General features: G+C 41.3%; 1 protein-coding gene across 2 annotated transcripts in view; it reads right to left on the minus strand.

Moving 5' to 3' along the window:
* Positions 1 to 18,411, minus strand: part of LOC133346164 (collagen alpha-1(XXVIII) chain-like) — a 54,702-nt gene that overhangs the window by 30,418 nt on the left and 5,873 nt on the right. For both annotated transcript variants that reach the window (XM_061557620.1, XM_061557619.1), the window contains exons 6-11: positions 12,266 to 12,319; positions 11,765 to 11,809; positions 7,904 to 7,930; positions 5,799 to 5,843; positions 4,751 to 4,795; positions 2,043 to 2,096 (exon numbers count right to left, since the gene is read on the minus strand). In XM_061557620.1, coding sequence (XP_061413604.1) covers positions 2,043 to 2,096; positions 4,751 to 4,795; positions 5,799 to 5,843; positions 7,904 to 7,930; positions 11,765 to 11,809; positions 12,266 to 12,319 — 270 coding nt within the window. The remainder of the gene's footprint in view (positions 1 to 2,042; positions 2,097 to 4,750; positions 4,796 to 5,798; positions 5,844 to 7,903; positions 7,931 to 11,764; positions 11,810 to 12,265; positions 12,320 to 18,411) is intronic.

Below are 18,411 nucleotides of genomic sequence, written 5' to 3' on the forward strand. Positions count from 1 at the left end.
CAATATCAGACCGGTACAATCAGTTAATATAGGACCAGTTACACATATGATGTAAGATTCGAGAGCTATCTATTGTGGTACATTATGTATGTGCACAATTCATGTGAAAATAGTATTTTAGATTTCATACAATGATATGTCTTTTTTATATTTAATTTTAATGTATTGTAGTTACAATGTATAAAAGCACCCTGGTTATGCAATATTCATGGACTAATGCAGCTTTTGTAAACTTTATGTGGAGCTAATGTTTCTCTGCCATCCAGTCAGGAGCCATATATCAATGAGATGGAATCTCAAGGATTTAAATGTCAAGGGGTTTCCCTGTTTAAATACAGGAAAGCTTGCTGAAGAAGGGAAATCCATTAACTACTTATGAGGTAGTTTTATTTACTAAGTTTTAATTTATGAGGGTGATGAATAATTAACAAATCCATTAAAGTATTCAATATGATACTGCAGTACAGTATCTGTTAAATGTATGCGGAGCCACGTATACAAAAGTGTATATGGGCTACCAGTAATGTAAAAAATGCTCTCAGCAGTAAATTGCATTCGTATATACTTTAACCGCATCTCTAGTTTGACAAGGCTGCAGGCCCATGATCATATTAAACAGTTAAGTAATGTAAAACAGCCAGATCTTTGACTTTACTGGAATAATAAAATGTGTTTTACCTTTAAAACGCTTACTTATGTTAATACATATAGGCACAACACTCACTGGTGGACTTGCTCCTGAAAGATACCACATTCGTGGCATGGAAAGCAAGACATATATATAAATAAATAAGCATGCAATTTTGTATATTCTTTTTTTACAAATAAGTCTATTCACTCCCCCTGGCTGTAGAATATCTTCCTGCACCAACCACCCTGCCAGGATGTTTATTAATGAAGTACCACATTTCAGCTCTGTGTCAAAATGTCAACTTTGACAAAAAAGAGGGAATGAGCCTCAAATGTTTTTTTCATACTCTATGAAGTTTGATCTCTAGCCCAGTTTTTCTTGTTCTCCGCATGCTTTTTCCATAAACCTTTAGATAGAAAGGACACAGTGCCCAAAAATGAAGCAACATACCATGGAAGTCACACACAACACGAAGCCAGTACCTCGAACAAGACAACATCAACACTGCACAATCTGCTCCTTCAACATTGCAGGCTAATGTACACTTTGACATGTTTATGACCAACGTGGATATTTATATGCTTCATTTCCACAGGCAGGCCTATTTAATATAGTAGCACAGTCTATCATGCGAAGTTGTATACTATGTTGCATTCTGGTAGTAATTGTGGAATTTTATTTGAAGCCATTAAGTGAAATCGTGAATGTAATATGAGATATACCACCTGCTGCATGCATCTGTATGTCGTTTTAATGAATCGCTTTTGGCCGTATGTACATATTGAAAACAAATGTAGACCGCTGGATTAAACCACAGTAAATCAGTTGTCTCAATGGATCTTATGAGATGCCCTGTTGGAGATTTGCCCAGGTAGGATTTATTGCAATAATACATTCTCTTTCTGGGATTATTAGAGAAATGTGTGGGTGGCTGATTTTAATCTATGCCATGTTAAAGGTATGAATCAGTTCAAAGTACCAAAGGATTCACATTTCTCCTAAAATACCAGGAGATAGCATTTTACTTGGTTGCCTTAGACGCTCATTAGGGGGTATGGGATAGGTGAAGAGTACAATTGCTTGTTAATCAAACACATAAAGGGGTCTTTGAAATTGTGGAGGCAGCGTGAGGAACACGCTGCTCTCTTGATCCTGGCCATATCCCAGCTCATTGGTGTCTTAGTCTCTAACTGGAATTCTAGAATTGTCTCACAAGAGGTCCTGCACTTTAGTTGAATACAACCAATTGTGTCGAAATCGAGAGTAAAATGTAGCCCAGACGTTATAGCATAAGGAGTCACACACTAGTCACGTTCATTGCGCATCACAACGGATGCATTGTGTTCGCGTTTTCCTATCTTATTAATTTAATATCCACATAATAATCGCACAGTGTTAACAAATGTCCCACCTTTGGTCCTTGGATGCCCTCAATGCCTTGCTCTCCCGTTGGCCCAGGAGGACCCTGCATTACCCCAGAGAAAGAAACGCGTTCAGGTCTTGATTGCAAACCGTGCCGAGTCCATGGCACCATCACCACACCACAGGCTGAATACGAAGAAGAGTCTACAGCAAGAACATCTCAAATAAAGCTGTGAAATTACCAAGACATCATGTTGAATTAGCACCAGATTATATCCTTTCATCAGAAATTCGTTTCATAATCCAGAAGTATTTTTAAAATTTAATAACATTCGCCTAGTACAAACTGTTTTGTAGCTTACGGACCGTTCTATTCCAATTTTATTCTTGCCATTATACTTGATAATAACCCTTTTTTAAATATAAATCACACTATTAGTAATTTGATTGCAACAGTGAAATGTTTTAATTGCAGCAGTTAATTACCTTTTGAATTACCATATCTGTTGGACATTAAGCTGGATAGTGATTTCTTCAGTGCGGTATTCTCAACTCTTTTTTGGTAATCTTGAGCAAACCATCGACCAGGACTATCGGTTTTTACGTATACATTCTCTACCTTCATTTATCTCACAACAACCACCACTAAGTGGCGACGACGTCACCATGGCGCTTGTGCCATGCTAGGTGAAATTTGAGGCCACGTGAAGTGTCGAAGACCCGCTGGCAGGAATGCACGGAACAGACCCAGCTGCCTGATTGAGATGACTGGCAGATGCACCAACTGTTCTCCCCACAGTGCCAACTTTCTACGTTTTAGCCGCCTGGAGCTTCGCTGTTGTGAGCATCGTTCCTCTTCCCTCCATTGTTGCTGGAGGGCGACTGCCTTCAATTCCCCAGCAGTGTCCTTCACGAACCTACTCCACAGAGGTTGATCTTGACACTGCTGATGCCAGTCATCTACAAGTCCAATCGGCTGCACATCCTTCGGTACCACATCAGTCCATCTCTTCTCTAGCTCATGCTGTGCCCATTTATCCGGCCAAACAAAACCTGCTTGGCTATGTGGTGACTGGGCATGTGGGCTACATAACTCAGCCAACACAGCCTCGCTTGCTGGAGGAGCTCACTTATGGGATTGTGTCCCGATCTTTCAAGGCTCTGTGAGCTCCTCACACAATCCAGTCTGGTTCAATCCACGGTGGATTGTAAGCAGGCTAGCCTGAATGTTTCAAACCAGCGCAGATGTTCCTTTATAGGGCTCCATGTCTCGCAAGCAAAGAGAAGGGAGGGCATAACCCTGGCAAAAAAGATCCAGAGCCCTATATGGGGCGACAGGCGAGGTAGCTTCCACACAGTGTTACACAGCTGATGAAAAGATAAGGCCTCTTGACAGATTTGGAGTGAGACCTCGGCTAACAAATCAGAGCTGATCATTAGCACATTGCCCAAGCACGGAAACTGCCCCATCACTCATGGGGAGCTGAGGGAGGTAAGCATTTGATGACATAAAATACCTAGGCAGGTGCTTTATTTTTGTGGGGCTGATGGCAAGGCCCCATCTCTTAGCAGCATGCTTCAGGTTCTGCAATAGCATCTCCAACTCCTTCTCAGAGTGGGCAGCAATCACCAGATCATCCGCATAATATGGTTGACCAATAGGGAGCCATCCCTTGACCACACTCGGAAATCTGTCAGCCTTCCATTGTATCGACACGAGATGGAAATTCCACCGGTGTCTAACACCACTCTATGAACATGCATTTGTGAACAATCATCGTGCGCACCACTTCTTCTTGAGATAAAGTTTTGTTATGCTCAGTCCATTGCATGGGTTTAACGCTAAAACACGTTTAACCGATTATCCTCGATTCCATAGCCAGTCACAGCATGTTCCATAGAGGACAGCTACTGAGGGACAGGCACTAATGGCAACATCAAAGCATCCTGACACAAATGATAAGCAAATTTATCCCACTCACAAATGGACAAAGATGCTAACAATGCATGGTAGCTATTTTTTTTCTATCCTGGGCCATATACATATAAAATAAAGTGGTCAATGTATCAGGTGAGAGGTATTACTAAAGCCATACTCAATATATCTAAACTATATCTTGGCTATAATTACGTATTTAAAAACCGTTGTCTGCTGCATTACAATATCCATAGCTGCTGCAACATTAAGGTTATTTCATAAAATAAAAAGGATGGAGCCCTGCATCTACATGTCCACGACACTGAGTGCCCCTCTCGATGGCATTTTGGCCTTCTCTTCCACACTAGCCAGACGTCTTGGAAGAAGTAGGAGTAGCACATTTCACCCCACCACACGTGACCTGCCGATCGACTGACTGGTGTAACAATTTAGACAACTGATTGGACAGAGGTGAGAGGATTTAGGAAACGGCCCCAATGTTTCAACTGTGGCGCTGGGAGATCGAACCTCTGGATTGCAAGTCCGGTGTGCCAACAATAACACCGTGGCGGCATTCTTTCATATTAAATTAAATAAATAAAAAATCGTGGTTTCCATTGCAAATAATAGCATTTAATTCTATGATGTCACCCCAATGGGAGACAGGATGAATTGCAGCTATACTGCGCTTGTCAGAGGGAAATTAATCGGCTCGAGACGTAAGGAAGGGAACCTCTGATCAAATCCTTTGCGGTCACTCCTGGAAAGTGACCCCCACCCCCCTCGCTGATTGTGCTAAGACACGGGGGAGAGAACGTCATAGTCCCCCACACACTGACCTGGGGACCTCTCATCCCTCTGGGCCCAGCTGGGCCCTCTGGACCCTGTAAATAGTGGAGAGCAAAGAAATGCATCGGTTACAACAACAACAACAATAACGTCAACAACAGTTTAATTTTCTTACCATGGTTTGTTTCGCTCATGTCAGCCTGGAATGTAAATACTGCACTTTGAGGTTTTAATCTTCAGTGTATGAGACGCAGATCTGTTGTGCCCTCATACGAATTCAACAGTTTTAGATACCAAGCTGTATGCTTTAAAAAAACAAATTAAGTCCATCGGAATATTGGCTTTGCAAACCAAAATGATTCACCAGTATTTGATAAGCAAGATAACTCCGCAGCGGTTTCAACCTTGTCGGTCTCAACGAATGCTGCTGGATAACATTGGTCTATAAAGCCAATAGGTCAAGGGACTTTATAAGAATGTGGAGACAGAAGAAAGTTATGTTTACATATGATTTTACCCATAATGCTCCTCAGTAACGTATTATGAGTTTTAATAAATTGCTTTAAAATCAGCACTTATGAGAGCAAATTGTGTCCATGTCTCCCATCCTAAAGAATGCCGTGAACCATTACTAAAGACCCATTGTCCGATTAGCACAATTGGCTATGTATGGTGCAAAAGAAGTTCAACACACACACAGTACATTGAGCAGTACGTATCATTGAGCAAACATTAACATACAATTAATACTTTTTTTAACCAACTTCACCGTAAAAACCTGAAAACAATTATAAATGTTAGTGTCAACTTTATAAAGAGAAAAATATAAGCTTGCAAAACTTCGTTTGTGAGGTGGATCTTTATAAACGAGCCATTTAAGCTACCAACATATTGCTTTTTGAGCGTGTAACCTTTATTTGCGGGACATCTTTAGAACACAGAATTGTGTTCTGTCAGAAACCAAAAAAACCCTTTATTCATCAACTTTGCTTTTGCCACATTTTTTACGAGGAAGGTCGCGCCGAGGTCATCACCAACACGATCATCGGACGCAAAAGAAGGTTGCACAATGCGATGGGGGGGGGGGGGGGCACTCACCCGGTCGCCCTTGTCGCCAGGGGCCCCACACTCTCCCCGGTCACCCTGCTCTCCGCACACAAGACAAAGACAAAGATCCCCCGTATAGCCTTAACAGACTGTAGGGGCAAGTGCTGTTAGCGAGCACCTATGAAGGCCGGAACGGTACACGAGGGGGTGGGTGGCCAACACCACGCCCGACCGTCTTTGTCTCCCCAGTGGCGATGTTTACACACCGCACCAGGTACTCATTTAAGGCTGAGTCGACCTAGGTGAGGCCCAGGACCGGTTCAGATAATCGTCACTGGTGTTAGCCGTGAGCGGGAATCGAACCCGGGTCGCCAGGTTCATAGCGCAGCGCGCTAACCGCACGCACGCACACACACACACGCGCACACACGCACACACACACGGGGCAGCCACCCCCCGGTCCATCCAGGTGTCACGCTTCACCCAATCAATCTTAGCAACGATCACCCGCGTGCAGGTGACCATCGTAAACTCGTTAACCCCTGAGATGACATTCCGAAGACGGTGAACTTTCCATTCCTAGGCCTCATCGCTTTTAATTGCCACGAGTGAGCGTGCAATTGGCTTGTGGCTGTTTCGGCAGGAAAACGCGTAAACACTCTGAAATGCAATTTCGCACAAAACAGCCGAGACCTCGAGGTGTTGGGAGTATTGTTTCAATATCAGAGTATCGCACCTCCGACAGTCACGATTTGGCTACGTACGGTGGAAAGAAAATCAACATACATACGTATGTTTAATGTGTATATTTATTGCACGCATGGATACAAACTTACGCATGTTTAATGCGTATGCTTAATGCACACGTTAAACATGCTCTGGAATTAGAATCAGCTGTTTCTTCAAGTCAGTGTTTGTTAAACATACTCCACATTATTCAAATGCAATTTAATTTGAGCGTACTGTATTTGAAAACATAGTAAAATCATTTCTTGGACATCTTTTATTCATTATGCTGATAGGATATTTGATTCCATGCAATAGATGCATTTATTAATCATGCATGGGCTATTTAAGCACATCACAGATTATGTTTGTGCAGTTTCTTCAGCATACAGAAATCATTTACCCGTAGAAATAATCAATAGTCATGGCAAGAATAAATCATCTTTAAACACCGTCAATAAAGACATTGAATGATCACGATGGCTGGTATGTTTAATAAACCTTCCAACACGCGGCATAGAGGTCAGAGGGCATGAACACTCAGAGCTGAATGGTTACTTGAAGTCAAGTGTATTGGTTTCATTTCACGGTCAATTCAATATTATGCAAGTGCGGAACATTAGTAGGCATGTCACGAACATTAAACGACAAAAAAAAATGACGTTTTTTTGTTGGCCCAGATTAAGCTTCGTGCACGAACACATTGACACGGGCAAACAACAGGAACATGCCCTGTTGCTTAGCATCCTGGGCTCAGTACTGGGAGTTGCACTAGTACGAACGTGCAGAAATGAGCTCGCCGTTCCGATCACCGCACGGGCACGATCACGACGGCGCTTTGTGCAGATTGTGAATCGTTCCCGAGAAAGCTACGGAGTGTCATTGTGTTTCCCTGAACAAATCCGCAACACTGCCCGGTGCATGAGATGGGTTGATGTATTGTTGCAGCAACGCCGACAAGGCAGACAGACAGACTCTGCAGTCGGCGAGAGTTGAGAATGCTCTTAACGAGCTCTCGTTAATTGTCTTGCCCATTTAGCCACGGAATCAATGGAATGAAGGAGGACACTAAAACAATATATATACGTGCAAATGTTTTAAAGGGAATAGTTGTTTGTAGGGATAATTTTATTGCCTTTTTTAATGGCACAAAAAACTAAATTCACAATTTGGCTCACTCACAACACAGTGAAGACTACGAGTTTTATTTTGTACGTTCAACTTCTTTCGCACCGTACGTAGCCAACCGTGCTAATCGTAGGTGCGAAGTTTCATAGAAATAACATTTTAAAATATGTAAACAAAACCGTTTATATTTGTGTTCATAGTGTATGTTCAACATAACTGTTCGGAGTATAAAACGGAAATATATATTTGTTTTATATCAACAGCAAAAAGTACTTATGAAGCAACTAAAGTCGTGACTTTACCTTATCGCCTTTGTATCCTGGTCTCCCCTGCAAAAAAATAGAGGACAGGTGAAACAAAACAATTTTACTGCTGAATTAAGGACTTCCAATGCTGTGTAGTTCATGGGGGTTTGTTGAACCACATTTCACCACGCTGGTCAGTGTGAGTCCATCAAGGGTAAGGGCCCACGAAGTGAATTTCGATTTAAAGCTTTCGTGACTGCAGGGATTCATCTTCTTGGTTCTTTCGGTAAAGTCACGCAGAAGGGAAGTAATAAAATAATAAAAATAAAACATAATAAAATAATTCTCACGACGTTTCGGCTACAACGCAAGCAGCCGAAACGTCGTGAGAATTATTTTATTATGTTTTATTTTTATTATTTTATTACTTCCCTTCTACGTGACTTTACCGAAAGAACCAAGAAGATGAAGCCCACGAAGTGGTTCAGTTAAAAAGACTCTTAAATTTCCTATCTAAATTTAATCTGTATTTTTTCACTTGTAATTTTTTGCATTGGAGATTGTTTTCTGAGCAACATCAGCCTTCTCCACTGACTCGACCACGTGGTTCATCCGTACAACTTTGTAGGAGAATAAGTTTGATGCCTTTGATTTTGTGTGTGTGTGGATAATCATGTCACCAAAGTATGTGTGGTGGCTACAGTAGAGAGCAGATGAGAACCACTCGCATTCCTCGAATGCCGGCTAAAACCCCAAAGTGTGGTGGGGGGGGGAGCATATTATTATTATTATGAAGAAGTGTTAGCTTAACCCGTGGTGAAGATGCTTTTCAAAGTAGCGGATGATTATACGCTTTCACACAAATGAGCCCTCCCAAATGACCCTTAGCACACAGTGCGAGCGGCCGTCTTTCCAGGAACTACTTTTTTCCCACCTGACCTCGTCTCCATCCCATTATTGATTATTTTATCCTCCAGGAGTTTAAACAATTTTAAACATTCTGTTTAATAAGAGCCATTTGGAAACCTTTGTGAGGTCAGTTCTTGCCGATAACATCAGACTATTAAGATGGATTCGTTCAGGAGTCCACGATGTTACGATGAGTCATGGTGAGGTCAAATCTGGTCAAAGCTTATGACGTTTGCATAATTTTTCTGGAAAAAGCTTGATCTGGAAATCTCAATGGTTGATAAATTCACTGCTGGTCCTTTGCGTTTATCATTTTGTTGTGAATACTATATTTTAAAGAGCAGTTTTGGGAATGTTTTTTTTTTATCCAGCAACAAAACACAAACATTTTTTTAAAAGTACAACAGAGTGGTGTGTGTAAGGGATAGATAGCGTGTATTTTACTGCATAAAACGTACGAATACATTGCATTGCGAATGAGATGCCTTGCTCAAGTAAGGGCGCATTATTTGAATAAAACACATGTTGAAAATGGAGACGATAGTTCAAAATAATACACACACATCCTGTAATGCCTTTAAAAAAATATTCTTTGGTTCTTTCGGTAAAGCGGTCACCTGATAACGACCGCTGGTGTTGCGATCGAAACGTCGTGAGTTTTTGGTTTTTAATTAATTAAGTAAATAGATTCTTTTTTACGTGACTTTACCGAAAGAACTAAAGAATATGAATTCCTGCAGTCACTAAATTTTTCTGTCAGCCTCTACAAAATGTATACCATTGAAGACCACAACATTTTGGCCCCAAATGAAGGTATTTAGGAGGCAGGGGAATGAGAAGAAGTAGAGATATATAATTAATAATAGTGGAATAAGTAAATATTCTATAAGGAAAAAACAGTGCTAAATTAATTACATACAAATAAAACGAGTTAGGCAGGTAGGTAGAGAAAAAAAAGATAATTGCAGCAACAACAACAAATTATTTATTGGTTCAAACTGATGGCAATTTGTAAAATGCATTTATAAACAATATTGCTACATTATAGACAGTCAGTTGAAGTTCCTTCTCTTCGGAGGGAAGAGGAAATGAGACGAAGACACACATTGCATTCTGCAGGGTTAAGGCTGCACTCATTTTTGTGCATCCAGTGTTAGACAGGCTGGTAATCGCACTACAACATGTGATACATTCACTAATTGTAGTGAAGCAGCTTCTTACGCCTCCATGCCAATAGAGAAGGGAGTCGGTCAGGATAAGGTTTTTTTTTGCCTTCGCTGATGAGTCAATGTTTATAGTGAATTAGAATTACCAAGAGAGGTGACCCTGATATGTGAACTCACTGCACCCACTTCATAAATGGCCCCAATTTGCCAAATTATGGAAATCTCAAAAAGTCATTTGCTCAGCAATCGAGGAACAAGTCAAGGGTGATGATGCCTAGCATGCACGTGTTCAACATACCCCAACATTCACCACAAGCATTATACTTTGCTCAATCCACTCAATACAAAGTTGTTTTCCACATTGACAATTTGGAGCTGCTTTGGAAATGCTTCCAATTGGTAAGTGGGGTGAAAGGTCGCAACCTTTTAGGGTCATTACTGTATGTCTCTGACTGAATGCCCACCATTGCTTCGGGTGGAAAGTTGAAAATGTTATATTCTTTACAGCAATGCGGATAATTTTACAGCTAAGCTGTATACAATGTTACTTGCCTGGGGCTGCCTGGAATATTGCACATTCTGAAATTGTAAGCAAGCTTAGAACAGCCACAAAATGGAGTTACAATAACAATCCCCGAATCTAATATGACACGGGGCTACAATGTGAGCAGATCCAATTATCTGTGTTGTTATGCACGTTATTGTCATTTTATCCAAGTGATCAGGTACGGCTAAACACAGATAAAAGGATTAATGTTGCATAAAATCCAGGCACTTCTCTTACCCGTGCAAAGGCTTGGATAATAGCGTTCCATGTGAGGACACTTCTGGGTGATTTGCTGCCGCAAAGAATGGATGCATTTAACCAACATCTCTGGCTACTCCGCTTGTCCACGCAATGATCATAGGAACAATGTAGCACATAGATGATGGGACGTTGCTCAGATCTCTTAAGGTGTGTGGGTAATAGGTGTGTGGATAATAGGGCATTAAAAAATGTCATATATGTATGCCACTTTTTCAATAACTACCAAATTCCAGATATGACATGAAGCACAAACATATCCACTGATAAATAATTGGAGCAAACTCCACGTAAGAGTGTGGACGTTGGATATGTGGTATAACTTGAAGAGAAGAGAAACCCAAGGATTATGATGAACATGAGTTCATCACTTCAGAATTAAATAGGAAATCGAAGTAATCTTGTGCAAAATATGCCACTGAAAGTTACAAAAAGTATAAACAAATCAATGGCAAAGTCACAGCCAAGACAGAGAATGTGTGGAGGTGATGATTAAGTAGAAGACAGAGTGAAAAGTCAGTGGATTTTTAACTGAATTAAAAGTTTGGCGACAAACCCTTGCTGCATTACTGGCAATACCCGCGCGATTTCCAAGTACTTTATGGAAGAAGAAAAACCGCAGCACTTGTGAATGCAACTGGCTGGCAAATGTCCCCAGCATACAAGGACCAACAGATGAAACCCACACGATTAGTTGAGCAATTTTTCCTGAGTCCAGAGTCAAAACAACATACAGTACTCAGCTTCTCATTTCCCCTGGATAAATGAAATCGAATGATTCACCGAAATTAGAAGCCACTGATTGATGGATTTTATTTGTATATGCGGGTAAGAAACATTCAGCCTCGAAGCTGATTTTTTTTTATAAGTTACAACCCACGGAGAATGTTGGTAGAAACAAATTGCCAAAATGTGTTTCGGTTAAAACAAAACAAGGCCATGGTGAAATTTCAACACGTGGGTGTGAGTCACTCATCCATAGAGGTTTTGGGCAAAACACATGCTCGCTCAGCCATGATTACCACTGGAACCACTCACCTCCAACCCACTGGCTCCTGGACTTCCATTAAGTCCTGCGTCTCCCTGTTAGAAACAAACATTCACGCTATTAGGCAAAACCTGCAAATTATGAGTTTAGGCCTAGTAGGCACGTGTGCAGTCACATATTGTGCGTACGGGACGTGGGTGAGGAAACGTCGAGGGCTTAGGAGGCAGCCACCTGCCTCCTTCCCTTTCTCTCATGCTGCCCCTTCCTTCCCCACAGTTATGCTAATCGAAAGATAGCCATGCACTGTTTTATTGTCAATTGTTACCTCTCCTGTGCTCCCTAGGCTGCTCAACACGGGCCACCATGGCTGCTTGCACCCATGCCTTGCCAACTTCGATATCAACCCTATGCAGCTCGTGGTTTTCAGCTCGTACCGCGTGTGCTTCGCTCTCAGCGCTTGGGAGCTTCTTTAGGAACTGGATTGACGCTCCCAGTAATAACTTTGTTACGACTGACTCTGTGTGGTTGCGGTAAGTACTGTGTTGTGCTACCTTGCTCCCTTTAACGCCAGGTATTCCGTCTTCACCGGCAGCACCTGGCTTGCCCTGCAGAAAAAGAGAAAATGCAGGATAATATATTAATAATAATACAAATCGCAGGATCCTCTGACACGACACTGCGCCACAATGCGTTCATGCCGCCAAGTCAAGAATCTTCACTTCACCCGGTAGGAATGCGCCAAGGTATGAAAATCCCCTCTGCAAGGCAGACGTGGACAAGATGCCTTAACAGTGACAGCTGCAATTACACTTGAGTGTCAGTTGATGCCACGTTTGAACACTATCATGTCAAAGTATTTATATATAAATTTAAATTAGACGTATAATCTGAAACAATGTGCGTTACACGTGCATAGCTATGGATTGTTTATTTTTTTTGTTCAGCTGTATTCAATTGGTTCACATTTCTGTATTCGTTAATTTATTTGTCAGAGGTAACTTTCAAGTAGACTTCCGCTGAATATATATTTTCACCTGTAATAAATAAATAATATTGATTTACCCTTTTTCTCTCCACATAGAAATGTATTTACATTCTTTCTTCCAATGGACTTTCCAGATCAATAATTGTTGAAACAATTCTGGAACGGTTTCGACCTTTATGATCTGAACATTCTATAAGCCGTTAGACCAAAACATATTTATTTTGTGTGTGGACAGATAAATTAAACTCTGTTTCTTTATTTTATTATCAACATTGCTCCACAAAGACACAAAAAATAGTTTGTATTTCATCTGAATACTCAAATTACAAATCAAAGTAGCACTGCGTGTATATATAAATATATAAATGTAGTGTGTTCAAACAGAGACAAAAAAGGCCACATTGACCTCATGTCAGACCCATTTTTGAAGACTATTTTTTAATAAGTAATTAATGTTAGGGGTCTAAATATTGAACATGTATACGCGGTAATAAATACGAAATTACTGAAAACAGCGCGACCTCGTGCTAATGATTGCAACTGGGACTGAGCCACTTACGATCAAAAGAGCATCCGCCCACCGTATTCTGGCACAGAGTATTTTTATATACTTTTAAAAACATTGGAAAAAGTGTGTGTTTAATTCAAACGAGACACGGGATGTACTTTTTTGTGGGAAGTTTTTTTTTTGCAGTTCCCATAAATTCACGCGAAACAAAAAAATATCGAGACAAAGCATTTTTGTCACTAATCTTAGAACTTGTTTTGCAACTTTACATAATTTTTTTGTAAGTAAAATGTATTTATTTTATTTATGCCAGTTCCTGCCATGGTAGCAACAAGAGGCAAAAGGATCTCCCCTCTGGCCAGAGAGGGTCCGACACCACGTCTCATTCCTGTCTTGTTGCTACACGCCGTAACTGGAGGACGACGTGAAATGGGTCGACAGGGTGAGGCCGTCCCTGCCTGCTGTCAAGATTTATGAGCCCCCCTCGGGCCAGAGACCCTTCAATAGGGAGGCCAAGAGTCAGGAATTTCAAAATGATCTCGGTCCAGCCTGCCTCCTGTACGCTCTCACTTTTTTAGGCTGCTCCTCTTTGCGCTGTAGTTGTGAACACGTGGCGACTGAACCTAAACGAGATCCATTGGAAATTACCTTTGGTTCCATTGTGTTATTTAATAGTTTTATGTCATTACAAAAAAAAATTCCCATGTTTTGTAATTGCCTTGTCAAATACTCTTTTGATTCATGGAGCCGTGGCGCAGTGGTTAGCACACTATGCTGTTCCTGGCCGCGGCAGAAACTACTTACGAGTAATATCTGAACCAGTGCTTATAGTGCCCACTACATAAACACACACTGACTGGCATGGGCAAGCCTTCATTTAGCAGCCGATTAACAAAGGGATGAAACTAGATTGTCCAATTTTACGCAGCGCTAACATGATCACTTTCCTTTATACTCTACAGCTACAGATTACAAGAAAACCCTCGACAAAATACATGCATTTCTTCAAACACTTTGTTTTATGTGTGTAAGACTTGCTGTGAACAGATTCACAGCAACAGACAACGTGCACGAAATGCATTTGCTATGAAATTAAATAGAAACTTCTCATTTCAGATTGAGGTCAAAGCATCCATCAGTGGCTATCACTGACAGTGGATAAAAAAAGGGGGGAAAAGAAGACAACTATTATTTCGCCTGCAGCTCTTTCTGAAATACATTTTACAAAATCCCCACGGAACACACCCAATTGTAAGGCACATTTTGTCACGCACTGCAAAACAGTGAACAGCATTGTTAACGGCTTCTTGGGAAGCGTGGCAAGACTTTTAACTCCGAAGCCCACGACAGTAACATTGCATTTTAATAATACCATGACGATAATCATTTTATCGATGTATACGGTTTCAGTTCAGTTTGGTTCAGCATACAAATATTCAAGGCCACGATTCACTACGGCATGTTTTAGGCAACAGTTGCAGAAAAGGAATTACTTTGAGCAGCTATGATAACTTAGTGTGACAATGGCATGGGGTTACAGAGTTCTATCTGGCCAATGAGAACAGAGTTTGTTGAACGGTGTGTTTGATGAAAAATTTATAGGTCTACAAATCACACAAACGTAGTTAATTGGAGGTTTCTATGTCAGTTGCACACCAGGGTAGCAGCAGTCAGATGTGGTCAGATGTTAGATTGTCAGTGGCAATTACTCTCATGTATCATGGTGTTAACTCATGTATCATTTGACTCTCATGTATCATGGTTTTAACTGAACACAATCAGGAGGTTCAACTTGCCATAGTCATTTGATTGTACACCAGAGCCTACACAAACAATTGCTTTAAAGGATACTGCATAGTATATATTGTGCACCATTTCATAAGGGTATGGTTGTCACTGACCCCGTTTCAACAGCTGTTAGATTCCCATAATCAGCAGATACTCACAGAGACCATTAACACCTTTTCAATGTTTGAATTTACTCCTCTTTCAACAACTGTTAAGAATTAATCAGAAAATTTTCCGCTTAACTGAAGTACATTGAGGCGTAAAGAGTGATGATTATGTATGTCAATGGGTTCTCACTCAGTTTATATCCAAATTCAGCATATAAAGTGAAGCGTCACGGGCAGAATTATCGCACTCCACCCAGTCCATTGCATAAGCCTCCCCAAATCCATTAAGCCATCTCTGTTTGGCGTCACATGACAAGGGATGAGTGCGCGCACCTATGAACATGGTAAGGCAAAATCTGAATCGGGACAACTTTGAGTGACTTCAAGGGGGTCTTTTGAAGTCCGCTGTGGATCAGACGGCGCGTATATTTAGTTGATACGCCGGTAGTAATAACAAGGGCTGTCTGGCGGACTCAAACCACGAACCTCTGGACCAAGTTTCGGCAACCAAAATGACAAGAAGAGCCATTATTTTTGAATTCGGTGGAAACCCCCCCCCCCCCTCAATATTTCAAGAGCCGCAATTCAATGTGGTCCTTCATAAATGACGTCACATGCGGCTCTGGAGCCGCAGGTCGCCGAGCCCTGCCCGACACGTGACTCTCAGTGGGCCGTGGCACCACCCCGACAAAGGCCCTTTGCAAGAGCTTGGATGGCTGCATTCTTTTCCACTCAATAAAAAAATCTTTTTTTTTCATCATCTGTACAAGCGGTGAACGATATTCGCGTGTCTTTTCTAGGAACTGATTTGTCATATGCATGCGGTCAATTGTAGGAATTCCAGAATCTGAATCTGTATTTATCCTGGAGAAATCCGATGAGCTAGCAAGCTCTTTTTCACAGATGTCCAGTCGGGGCGGGTCATAAAGTTACAACAACAAAGAATAATAATATAAACTATAGGATTGCAAAGTTTGGGAAAGGTCAGCTTTCTTGTGCAATTGATTGGCCCGCGAAATGTTCATTCACTCTGAACGTTGTGAGAAATGTATGTAGATGTGTGAGAAGGATCATGGGTTTGTAATTCTTAAATCAGTTTTGTCTGGATGTCTAGTTCTGTCTCCAGTTCAAGTATGTCATATTCACCAATGTCTACGTGTTGTATGATGACATACAGGAGGGGTACTTACTTTTTGTTTTTTTTCGGTAAAGTCACGTCGGTAAAAAGTAAAATAAATAAAATGAAAAAACTAAATTAAATCACGACGTTTCAGAAGCAACACAAGTCTCCGTCTTCAGGTGGAACCGCCACATCAAAATTACTGTCGTGAATTAAGAGAGATGTTTAGAGAACCGTGATTATATAGGGTAACAGGGGGGGGGAGCCAGGGAGTCGGGGGGGGGATTAGCTGATTAATAGTTAAGATAAGGCTAAGTGTAAGAGAGGGTGAAGTAGCCAGGGCGGACACAACATTGGGGTGCGGATATTAGGGAGGGTGAGTGTGGGGGCGGGGTGTGGGCTGGGAGGTGCGCATAAAGTTCAAACTGAAGCTTTATGATGCAAGGGGCGGAAGTTGAGCTGGTTGATAAGAAAGCTAAGTTAAGCCCATTAATTACATCCTTTGGAGGGGTACTGTTCACACACCTCGTGATTTCTAGCACTTTCTGCTCCCTCACCTTCCCATATGACATCATGGCTATTGGATCCGGAGCTGCTGGGGGACTGGGGGCCGTGGTTCAGGATTTTCACCAAACATCACGACGCTGGTCAATGTTGGTTGGTGACGGTAAACACATTTTGGTCCACCTCCCGTTGAGGATCCGATTGGCTTGGGTGCTCCTGGCCATTATATTTACGCAGGTTCCAAACGCTCTCAACCTCAAGACAGTATTCCTTCGAACAATAATGTGTCAGATTATATATGCATTTGAATATTCTTTTTCACGCTTGCCTTTTTTTTATCCACCTGCCCATCCCCCAATTGATGAGTTGTAATTAATGTGCTGCCGAAATAAATGTTCAAAAAAACCTGGAGCTTTGTGTTATTGTTGTTATTATATTCGCCTCGATGATAGAACTTCTGTCGCAAATCCTCAAGAGCAGAAATCGCTCTTTAGATTTTAAAACATTCTAACCGACGATGGAACAAAGGATTTTAACTGTTAACTGAATCCAATAAAGCACTACATTTCAGCAGTCTGTCCAAACCTCTACCCAAACCAAACCAATGAATAGGCAGCAACAACGATTGTTGATGGTACATATTCTGTCTTAAAATTTGCAAAAACCAAAGCTAAATCCACTCATAACTCTATTTGAATGAAAGTGCAGTTTTTTACTTCAGAGCCCTATATTTTGAGTGAAATTACGTTGCAACTAAATATTTTATACAGCCCCAGGGTGTAAAACTGCTGAATGATAAAATGCCTGTTTGATTTCACACCCATTACTAAAAATGAGTTTCTCGATTATGTGCATCGTCTGCCAAAACACCGAAATACCTTGTAAGAATGTCTGCTTTATAGTGCAGGTGAGTAGATTTATTCATACTCAAGGGCAATGTGGCAGAAGGCCAAACAATAATCAGACGAGACGCTGCCTGTAAAGTTTAACCTGCAACGCGTTTGGCTACATGTTCAAAGTAGATGGTCAGAGTTTTATTTTCCAAACACCTGTACCAACTCCTGCTATTAATGCTATTATTTAAATTATTTCCCAAAGTGCATAGTGTCAATAAGGCTCCATACCGCACAGAAGGTATGTTAAGTGTAGGCTTCGCCATGTGCTGACGCGCTGGTGCCCAGGAATGCATTTTTAATCATGGGTATTTTACAATCATTGTTTGTTTGGGAAATATATTGTTTAATTATGATGCCCTCTACACATACTGACCTATTCTGGCATACCATGGGCACCTTCACCTAATCTCTTCTGGCGCCTCTTGCTGTCACACTATACTTGCACTGTTTTTTTTAATTCACGTGTGTTTATGTTACGACTTGTCAAATATCTAGTTCGTTGTGCAATTTTCCTGAAGGGCCTTGCACTCCTTCACTGTAATATTGATGTCTTTTTCTTTGTCTCTGCTGCTGCTGCTGCTGCTGCTGTGGTGGTGGTGCTCACACACCACGGATGTCCCTTTGCAAAATTGCCAGGCAAATGGCTAAATGGGATCGATCGATGCAACAAATAAAATAATAAAGCTAAAAACCCTCAAAGCCGTTGGCCCTGTTACTTGTAATGGATTATTCATAACATAAAAAGGTCATCAGCATGAGGCGGGTTTCAATGTTCAAGTTTGGTGGAGG

Source organism: Lethenteron reissneri, chromosome 23, assembly GCF_015708825.2.
Source record: "Lethenteron reissneri isolate LAM-NWPU_2019-01 chromosome 23, ASM1570882v1, whole genome shotgun sequence".
Classification (NCBI taxonomy): Eukaryota; Metazoa; Chordata; class Hyperoartia; order Petromyzontiformes; family Petromyzontidae; genus Lethenteron; species Lethenteron reissneri.